This window comes from Rhipicephalus sanguineus, chromosome 5 (genome assembly GCF_013339695.2).
Source record: "Rhipicephalus sanguineus isolate Rsan-2018 chromosome 5, BIME_Rsan_1.4, whole genome shotgun sequence".
Lineage (NCBI taxonomy): Eukaryota > Metazoa > Arthropoda > Arachnida > Ixodida > Ixodidae > Rhipicephalus > Rhipicephalus sanguineus.
In genome coordinates this window covers 132,053,471-132,063,949 of record NC_051180.1, presented here as the reverse complement: position 1 = coordinate 132,063,949, position 10,479 = coordinate 132,053,471, and the positions used below count along the sequence as shown (strand labels likewise).

The following is a 10,479-nucleotide window of genomic DNA, read 5'->3' as shown; positions in this document are numbered from 1 at the left end:
TAAATGTTGAGACCCTTTCGAAGGTATCGAGCCAAGTCTCGGGGTCTTCACATGGCGAACCACGGAACGTCGGCGGCTCCCTGGGTGGCTGCATCACGATCGCCGTAGGGGGCACTGCGTCAGTCATCGTCTCGGCGGTCGATGTGACGATCTTCGGCTGCCTGGCGTTTTCGGGAAGGAGCCCGTACTCTGGTTGCAGTCCCTTCTGCCGGCGGCTGGTTCGAGGATCCGGGTTGTCCTTAGAGTCGTCTTCGCGGCTTGGGCTTGGGTCAGCGCTCCGCGGTGGCGTCCGGATCATGAAGCAGCACCTCCACCAGATGTCACGTGGTCGTGACGTCGACGAAGACAGCAGTCGGCGTTTGCACAATGAAACTGTTTATTTGGCCGAACTTGTGGCCGGGAAAATGAGAACTAGAACTACAGCAATACACGCTGTACAATGATAGCGGCGAACAGGGCGTCGTCCGTCGATCAACTCACAAGCGATCAAGCGCGTCGGCTTTTATACAGGCGCTATCGAACTTTCCAGCAATATCGCTGGTGGCGGCGTTATCTCTAGACAAAGCTGGAACATTCGCGTGCGGCGCGCAATCTTAACAAACCGATCTACAACAATCGCGCCGCTTCTAGAACACTACTTCGCGGACAGCGTCGAGCGTTGATAACCGTCCCTGTCGGTCAAACCCGAATACATCAAAACAAGGCAAGAAGTGGGCGTGGCAATATTTAAATGCGGCAGTGTCATTACTGTACGCATAACGGCGAAACTTAAAATAAAGTTTCCTAGATGTGGACGGTAGAAGAAGGCAGCGAAGAAAGTTGGACAGAAAAAATGTACACTTTTACGAGTTTTAGACTGACAGGCAGGCTAGGTTTAGGAATAGGACAGAGGTCGATGGCACAAACGATGACGCGGGATGCGTACGTTCCTTATTTTCTTTTATTTATTTGCCGTTGTGTCTCACTTCCTGGTTTACTTTTTGTTTTCTTTTTCTTGTCGCTATTTGAATTCAGGAGTCCCAGGATTCTGTTACGCATTTATTAAAAAAAATATTTCTCGTTGTGAGAAAACGTTTCAGATCTGGATGTCGATTCGGGGCCTGGGAATCCCTACAGCTATTACACACCGCACGTAGATGAATTGTTGTATTTGAGATAATTTTTCATTGTTTGTGTACTCGGCCAAATGTTAAGTACCAGTTCTCCTTGTACGATTTGAAGGGGCGCCTGAAGAACCACACTCCGGCATCGTAGTTTGTAGTAAGGGGCGCTCTTCCCGCATTGTGCACTGAGTGCAATGAAGTTGGGGATAAGGACCTACAACTCATCTCATCCTGTAAGCACTTTTGTTCTAAGTTGGACCCCCCCCCAATATGAAGAAAAGAGGGTTTCCCCACAGATGCTATGAAGAGATTGTGTTTCCGGAAGGGATGCGGATGGTTCGCAAGGGCGTGACTGATATTCTTTTACGTTTTCTACGAGAGACAGCTTTAAGGGATGCAGGGTGAGACATACTGCATAGAAAGGGTCAATCAGGCGGAGCAATTACCAGCCAGGTCTACCAGGCTAACCCTGCCCGTGGCAACATCATCATCATCACCACCACCACCTACTTTCTACGCTTCCAGCGGAGCAGACACAACATGTGTTGGTAATATATTTTTCTTGGTTAAAACATTATGTTAACCCGAAATATGTGAGATATATGGAACAAATGCTTTCCACGCTGGCAACAGTAGAGTGTAGCAGTGCGCATGCCGGAATTTCTTCATCGATGCCCCTGCACGATAACTCAGACAATTGCCGCTTATAGGGAATCGCAATCGGGAATCACAATATTAACTTATCGCGAATCAAAATATTAAATTTCAGTGATTGGCAGAGATAAATGAAATGCTAAAAGAAGGCAGCAATTGAAGTGAATTGAAAAACGTGTATTAAAAAAAGAAAAGGGCTTTGAGAAGCAGGTGGGTGGGGCCCCTAGTCCAGGGCTCCACTGACCTTAGCAGCCTACCGCGCCTGATCGAGGAGAGCCACCTGGGCTTCCTCTTCCTCGCTGGCGAGCAGGGTCTCCCACTGCTCCGTCCTGAATGTTTGGGCCGGAATCTGAGGCGATTTAACTCTTTCTCATAATTACGTGGGTATTTGAATTAAGGCACAAAGGTAACAAAGAAAAAGTCACAGTCTCGCCACAACGGCGAAGCAATGAAAGCGATAGCAACAAATTAAAATGTCACACGAAGAACGGCAAGCAGCTCAGTACTTGCAACGCGCCTCTCGAGCGCAAACGACTGACGAAAAGAACACACACAGGACGGCCGCGAACTAACAACGGTCACAGCTCGACACTTGCAGAGCACTGCTCAAACACAACGAAGGACACTGGAAAAGAACGCACAGGTACACAGAGGACGAGTGCGAACAAACTGTTGCGGTTGTTACTTCGTGTTTGAGCAGCGCGCTACAGCCCAACGCTCTTAGACTTCTTTTTCTTTAAAACTGTGGCGCGTGGAGTGACCCCTCCGCGTCTCCTGCAGCGCGGTGGCGTTAGACGCATCGTTTACTCGGCATTCCACACCGTCAGTGGCTACAGAAAGGGGCCACCTTTTAGTGCGCGTATGAAGAAAATTGGCCGCGTATCTGCGTGCTTCGCTGCAAATGTCGTCTAAAGACGATAGAAGAGGCGCTGCGTGAGATATGGACGCCATCTGGTAATACGTCGGGAAACATGAGTGCTGTGTTGCGGGCTGGTAGTCCCGACGAAGCGGCCGGCGAAGACCGGCGGTGACCAACGCGACCGGTGGGGACGCCGGCCAGCCCGAACACGCTGTTTGGCGCGATGCGCCGAAGGAGAAGAAACGTCCGCACTCAACGAGTACTCTCCACAAACTCTGACTTACAAATCGCCTGGGTAAAACAGGAATTCCAGAGCGGCGCCCCCTGTCATTCGTACAATGCAATACTGAACCGAAACCGAAACACAACATGAGCTTGTGCAGAGGGCACGGAGGAAGACAAGTTTCAGCGCAGTCGCATTTTCAGCGCACCTTAAGAAACTAGGGTTGTAACATTGTAGGGCGAGTAGGGCCAGAAGGACCGTCACGACGAAAACCTGCCTCCTTAGTCGTATTCGCCTGGAACGTTGGTGTGGGTCCGCGTTCCCTCCACCGCTCCTGGCCTTTGCACAAAGCTACTGCCTAAGTACGAAGGCCCCTACCGCGTCCTACGTCAAGCATCCCCAGTTAACTATATGATTGAGCCTGTTCAATCATCTACGGACCGCCGTCGTCGCGGCCGCGAGACTGTTCACGTCGATCGACTGAAGCCGCATTATGACCCACCAGTTGTACCTGTTCCTTAGGTCGCCAGGATGGCTCCTTTTACGCCGGGGAGTGATTTGTAACATGGTAGGGCGCAGACAAGAGCACCTGCGAAAGAAGAAGACGAAGACGGTTGTTGTTGGCGCTCGCGCTTGCTCGGCTTGGACCGCTGATCGCTTCAGCTGTGGCAATATTTTAATAAACGCGTTACTGTCTCAACGTTAAACGCATACCATCAAGGTCTTTAAAATTGCGTATCTATGTATTTTCTATTAAAGGGAGACACCACCTAATACTTACCTAATGATGTTACGCCTCAGATATGCGTAATATTTACTTTTTGATCGACAACGTTCACAAGTATGAACAGCCGTACCAGTTCAAGATGGGTGGGCGGTAAGCAAGTGGTTCAACTTTGACCGGTTGGCTGAATCGGGTGACGTGCCGACAAACAGAAAGACAGAAAGACAGACCAAAATTTCCGCGTTTAAGTTCCCCAAGAAAGACTATAGTCTTTAAAAATGTAGGAGCGTTGCTTTAAGTGCGCCCTTCGGGAAATCTCGCGGGTGATACTACACATACTGAAGCACCTCCGCGCTCTGCGTGCCGTTAGCGTTAAATGGGGTATGTAAATATATCGCCGTTGTTATTCTAAACAGCCGGAGGCGCGTGGCCTAGTTGTTTAGGGCAGCGCGCTGCGGAGCGAGGCGTCGAAGTTTCGAATCCGGTGGTGCGCTTCGGAAGTTTTTAAAGACGATAGTTGTTAGTTGGGAGGCGGCCACGCCGCTCCAGCAGTAAACGAGACAGTCGGACCATGCCAACAGAAAAACAACGCAGGTTTTATTCACACTCGTGAATATATATAGGAAACTAAAGGGGAGAGGGAAGGGGGATAAGATTGCGCACTTGAGAGCTTGGGCCGCGTCGTTCAGTGGGTTACCGCATTTCTTCCCTCTTAGTAGCCAAAACGCACGACCGGTTTCTTGGCTCGTGTGGAGCGCCGTAGTACGTGTGGTTGCGATTCTGGGGTACTCTGGGAGGTAGCTGGCGCCGTTGTTTCTAGTCGTACCGGCCCCGGGGAACCCGTTGTAGAGGGCCTCGACATGTCTTCGGCTGCAGGCGTTTCATCTGTGCTCCGCTTACGAACTTGATCCACGTGGCGGCGGACAAGCCCATCCACAGTCTTTACCTCCAGGAGGCGAGTGCCACGCGTAGCCTCCACTGTGCCTGGGAACCACTTGTCGCCGGCGCCGTAATTTCGCACGTACACGTAGTCTCCCGGTGCGAAATTCCAGCCTGGATCACTCGTAGCTTTGGCAGGATAGACTCTGGAAGGAAAAGACATCTCCATTCTTGTGCGCAGACGATAGCCTAATAGCCTCTCTGAGGGCGAAAGACCCTCCTGGTGTGGTGCGTTCCGATAATTGCCCAATACACGTGCCAGTGATGTGATGAGGCAAGTGCCTCCCATCTTCTTCAAGCCGTCTTTGATAGTGCGCACGGCTCTCTCTGCTAGTCCATTACTCTGGGGGTGATAGGGAGGTGTTGGAATATGCGCAATTCCATTGCGCTCCATGAATTGCTCGAACTCTCGTGCAGTCAATGGCGTCCCGTTATCGGAGACCACCGTGCGCGGTATACCAAAACGGCTAAATATCGTCCTGAGGGCCTCGACTGTGCTATGCGAGTTGGCCTGCGACACGGGAAGCGCCTGAATCCACTTTCTGTGCGCGTCAACGACGATGAGTAACATTTTCCCTTTATTGGTCCCGCATAGTCCACATGTAAACGTGACCACCTTTCGTGCGTCTCGGGCCAATTTGCTGGTTCTTTTGCCTGAGGCATCGGCAACGCTTGCACACAGTTTTGGCATGTCGCCGCAATGCGCTCGATGTATTGATCTACGCCCGGCCACCAAAATAATGATCTGGCCTTTGCCTTCATGGTGGAAACTCCTTGGTGGGCTTCATGCAGTAGCTTTAGCAACTTCCCGCGCGCTGCTGTCGGCACTACCAAGCGATGGCCCCAGTAAAGAAGTTCTTCACTAACAGACAGCTCATGCCGCTTTTTTAAAAATCGGCGATTTCTTTAGCTTCCATGTCGAGTTTTTTCGGCCAACCTTCCCGGGTGTACTTGCGTACCTGGAAAAGTACCTCATCCGCGACGGCGAGCGCTTGGAGCTCCTTCCATGGCAGGGCCGGCTGATCCCACTGGTCCAGGGTCAGAACGACTTGAGCTTCTTCCTCCTGGTCCGCTTCTTCCTGTAACGGTTGGGGTAGACGGCTCAGAGCATCAGCATTGCACATGAGTTTACCCGGTCGATGTTGCAACCGATAACGGTAGGCACCAAGTATGATGGCCCAACGCTGAATGCGCGCAGCGGCCATAGCCGACGTCTGACGATCCGCTCTTAGGAGACCCAGCAATCGTTGATGGTCGGTTAGAAGCGTGAACTGTCTGCCCAGCAGATAATCTCGAAATCGCGTGACGCCATAAACCAGAGCCAACGCCTCACGTTCAATCTGTGAGTAATTCTTTTCTGCGGCCGTAAGCGTCCTGGATCGAAATCCAAGGGGCTGATATTGTCCTTCAATTCGGTGGAATAGTGCCGCTCCCACACCGTAGGGTGATGCGGCGCACTCCAGAAATAGCTCTCGTGCGGGATCGAAGTGAGTCAGCACAGGCGCGGAACACAAAACGGCTTTTGCTTTTCGAAAGGCATCGTTTTCGCGCTCATCCCAAGACCATTTAGATTTCTTTTCCAGCAGAAGGTATAGGGGACTCAGGAGCGTGGACAGATTAGGCAAGAATTTATTGTAGAAAGTTAGCATGCCCAAAAAAGACCGCAACTCTGTGACATTCCGAGGAGTTGGTGCCAGCTTAATTGCTTCGATGTTCTTCTCTGACGGGTGCAACCCTGCCGCGTCAATTCTGTGTCCTAGATACGTAACTGACTCCTCACCTATTCGGCACTTGTCCGAGCGGAGCTTGACACCGTATTCCCTGAACCGCTGCAAGACTGCTTGAAGGTTCGCGGTTGGCTTATCGTTCGCATCTGCTATCAGGACGTCGTCTAAGTACGCTTGGACCCCTGGGAGGCCTTGCAGCACCTGCTCAATTGCTCTTTGAAAAATCGCTGGTGCCGAGGCTATCCCAAACGGTAGTCTATTGTAACAAAAGAGGCCCCTGTGAGTGTTTATAACCGCTAGCTTGCGCGAATCTTCGTCTAGAAGAATTTGGTTGTAGGCATCACGTAGATCTAAGATGCTGAACTGCTGCCCTCCACGAAGCGTAGCGAAAATGTCGTCCACTACGGGTAGCGGATAACTTTCCATTTCACATACTGGGTTTAGCGTAACTTTGAAATCGCCACAGATGCGGACTGTTCCGTCACGTTTCAGCACTGGCACCACCGGGGTTGCCCATTCTGAATAGGAAACTGGCGTAATAATGCCTTCGGCCACGAGTCGATCTAGCTCGGCGGACAGTTTGTCTAGCAAAGAAAATGGAATTTTTCTTGCCTTACAGAACCTTGGGGTTGCTCCGTCCTTTATATGAAGCCGTGCTGGTGGTCCCTTGATGGTTCCCAGGCCCTCCGCAAAAAGGTCTGCGTACTGTTGCATCACGGGTGCCGCTGTCCGACTCTCCAGCTTCCCGTCCGATGAGAGTGACGCGATGTGAAGAAGCGGTGCCCCTTGTGTCTCGAGCATCTGTAACAGGTCACGGCCGCAAAGGCTAGGTCCTTCGCAGTCTAACACAACGAGATCGCAGTCAACTGTTGCAGACTTGTAGGAAGCTTGCATTTTGACAACGACCCGCACTGGTATCTTCCCAAGATAGCATGACAGAGTTAATGCAGCTTTACAAAGCGGTGGCCACTTATGACGATGGGCTCCGTATATCGCCTTAGGCACTACGCAGACAGGTGAACCTGTGTCGATTACCATATTCAGTGGCACTCCGTTCCATGTAACCTGTTTGTGTAGGGGCGGAACCAGGCTTCCATTACCCTTCACTGATCATATTTGTAGTGCGTTACAGTCGTTATCTTCACTTTCCGCTGAATACTCTGTTATCGAGAAGGTTCTGTTGGTGGTGGCTGTCCGTGTGCATACTCGCGCCAAGTGACCTTGTCGCCCGCATTTGTAGCACCTGCGCCGTCGCAATGAGCATTCCCTGGATTGATGTCCCTGTTTGCCACAGCAGCTGCAGTGCTGCGATAAGCTGCTCCGTTCGCTCCTGCTGATTTCGGGTTGTCTGCTATGCTTCACGTTGAACACCCCAACGGTGTCACTTTGCCCGGTCAATTGTTGCGATCCTAACTCCGCGCTTTCGGCTGCTAGAGCAAGTGCTTCCGCTTCTGCCAGCGTCAAGTCCTTTTTGGCTAATAGCTGTCTCTGCAGGTTTTTCGAGCGCACTCCACACACGATGCGGTCCCTCAGCATTCGCTCCAACATCGAAGAGAAGTTGCAGCTATGAGCTAGCTTGCGAATCTCGACGATAAACGCCTGCACGGACTCCCCTTCTTGTTGGTTTCTGTGAAAGAACTTGAAGCTTTCAGATATCTCGTTAGGGGACGGATCATAGTACTCGTTCAAAGTTGAAACAACTTCTTCATAGCTCAGCGAGCTTGGTTTTCGCGGTGCGATTCTGCCGCAAAGGATTTCAACGGTCCTCGATCCTAACGCTGCCACCAACAAGGCCCTTTTCTTCGCGTCGTCCGTCACTTCGTTTGCTTCGAAATAGGCGTCAATCTTAACGAGATACGCTTGCCACTTATCTGTCTCCTCTGCAAAATCCGGAAGCTTGAGGGCCATGGCTGCGGACGGGCTGATGGGTGTCTTCGTCTCGTTCTCGCAGCTCGCGCCCGGCTTACGCGCATCGGTGGGTATTTTCGTCGCCACTGTTAGTTGGGAGGCGGCCACGCCGCTCCAGCAGTAAACGAGACAGTCGGACCATGCCAACAGAAAAACAACGCAGGTTTTATTCACACTCGTGAATATATATAGGAAACTAAAGGGGAGAGGGAAGGGGGATAAAGATTGCGCACATGCGCACTTGAGAGCTTGGGCCGCGTCGTTCAGTGGGTTACCGCAATAGTCTTTCTTGGGGAACTTAAACGCACAAATTTTGGTCTGTCTTTCTCTATGTCCTTCTGTCTGTCTTTCTGTTTGTCGGCACGTCCCTCGATTCAGCCACGCGGCCAAAGTTGAACCACTTCCCCAAGGGCCAGCCATCGTGAACGGCTGACTAGGTTCATACTTGTGTACATTGTTGATCAAAAAGCAAACATTACGCATATCTGAGGCGCAACATCACTAGGTAATTATTAGGTGGCGTGTTCCTTTAATAGAAAATACAGATATATGTAATTCTAGAGACCCTAGTTTCTTAAGCTGCGCTGAAAATGCGACTGCGCCGAAACTTGGCTTCCTCCGTGCCCTCTGCACGAGCTCATTGTTGTGTTTCGGTTTCGGTTCAGTATTGGACTGTACGAGTGTCATGGGCCGCCGCTCTGTTGTTCCTGCTTTACCCAGGCGACGTGAATATAAAAGAGTGTGTGGAGAGTACCTTGAGTGCGGACGTTTCTTCTGCTTCGGCGCTTCGCGCCAAACCGCGTGTTCGGGCCGGCTGGCGTCCCCGCCGGTCGCGTTGGTCACCGCCGGTCTTCGCCTGCTGCTGCGCCGGGACTACCAGCCCGCAACACAGCATAGCATTCACGTTTCCCGACGTATTGCCAGATGGCGTTCATATCTCACTCAGCGTCTATCCTATCGTCTTTAGACGACATTTGGAGCGAAGCACACAGATACGCGGCCAATTTTTTTTCTTCTGATTTATTTTTCTTTGTGGATTTTACATATACATGCATATACATATTCGGGACATGACGGTGCCGACAGGCGGCGACGGCGACGGCGAAAACCAGCCGAGAGTGTCCATATTATTGCTATCGCAATAAAAGAATAGCAAGAAAGGATAAAGGGGTGAAGAGAAAGGGTTACGAAACACAAAGAATACGGAAGTGTCAGTCATCGATAGGAGGCTGGCTCTTAGTGGAAACTTAGGTAGCGCGTAATAGCGTTTTTAATTGACCATCGCACGTTTTGGCACTCGAAGGTTGACTCTATTGAGAATGGTCGGTCGTCGTGGTGCGCTAACACTGCCGCAAGGACCTGTTGTGTAAAAGCCGTAGCAGATACAACGGCGGAGGGCGACGTCGGTGGTTTCTGCGCTACCGCAATGGTCACAGACCGCATTGTCTGCCATTCCGACATGGCAGGCAAATGTGTTTGCACAAGGCACTGCATGCCACAGTCGCCAGACAACAGTTGTCACGGTTCAAGATAAGCCAGACAGAATGGGAATTGCAATGTTGCTTATGGCCGCTGTCAATTAGTCATCGCTGTTGCTATTTGCATATACATGCAAACGCGTAGTCTGTGTGGCCATGCCTAACTTCATTTTACATGTGCGTCTTGTGCAAGTGGTGGCTACGTCATACCAGACAAGTCCTTAGCAAGTTTTCTCGCTACCACTGTTGCAACCTCGTCGCCACAATGCCCGGTATCACCGTATGAAGAGGTCCTACAGATTGATGCAGTTTCCTAAGACGAATATTATTGCTCCACACACGCTGTAATACTGAACGAAATGATTCCAACTCCGCCAAAGGAGGTTTATAATTGCCCTCCACTGTTCTGAGCCATAGATTTCATGTGTACCTATCCAAGCCATAATGACAGCGTAGTAAGTGGCCGAGATAAGCTTATATTTCGAACATCATTCTCGGCAATCAATCAACATGACGATTCTCTATAGGATACCATTACACGCAAAAGCTATGCACAAATATCCGATTGTTTTCCGCAACTTGAAACTGCGGTTAGACCACTCATCGCCGCTTTTACCGGTCTCGTACAACTCACGTTATCCTTGCGTGCCATCTGCTGTTACGCCCACTGAAACCACCAGACTGCCCTAACCCGAACCTATAAATCAAACATAGCGATAAAACCAAGTGGCGAGCCGCGCAGGGGTCCCGGCGGTACGTCGAAGGCAGCGAAACGCTCTTCGTACCCCGCTGGGTAGACTGATCAGTGTGTGCCTGCGAATACGCTGGTTTTATTCACAGACCCTGACCGAACCGTTCACACGC

The 10,479-nt window shown here is 51.0% G+C and overlaps 1 protein-coding gene across 1 annotated transcript; it reads right to left on the bottom strand.

Moving 5' to 3' along the window:
* Positions 1-4,135: 4,135 nt before the first annotated feature.
* Positions 4,136-5,704, bottom strand: LOC125758458 (uncharacterized). Its single transcript, XM_049415728.1, has 2 exons — positions 5,462-5,704; positions 4,136-4,648 (listed from the first exon to the last, which is right to left on the bottom strand). The coding sequence occupies exons 1-2, from the start codon at positions 5,476-5,478 to the stop codon at positions 4,276-4,278; spliced, it is 390 nt and encodes a 129-aa protein (XP_049271685.1). The 5' UTR covers positions 5,479-5,704; the 3' UTR covers positions 4,136-4,275.
* Positions 5,705-10,479: the final 4,775 nt, after the last annotated feature.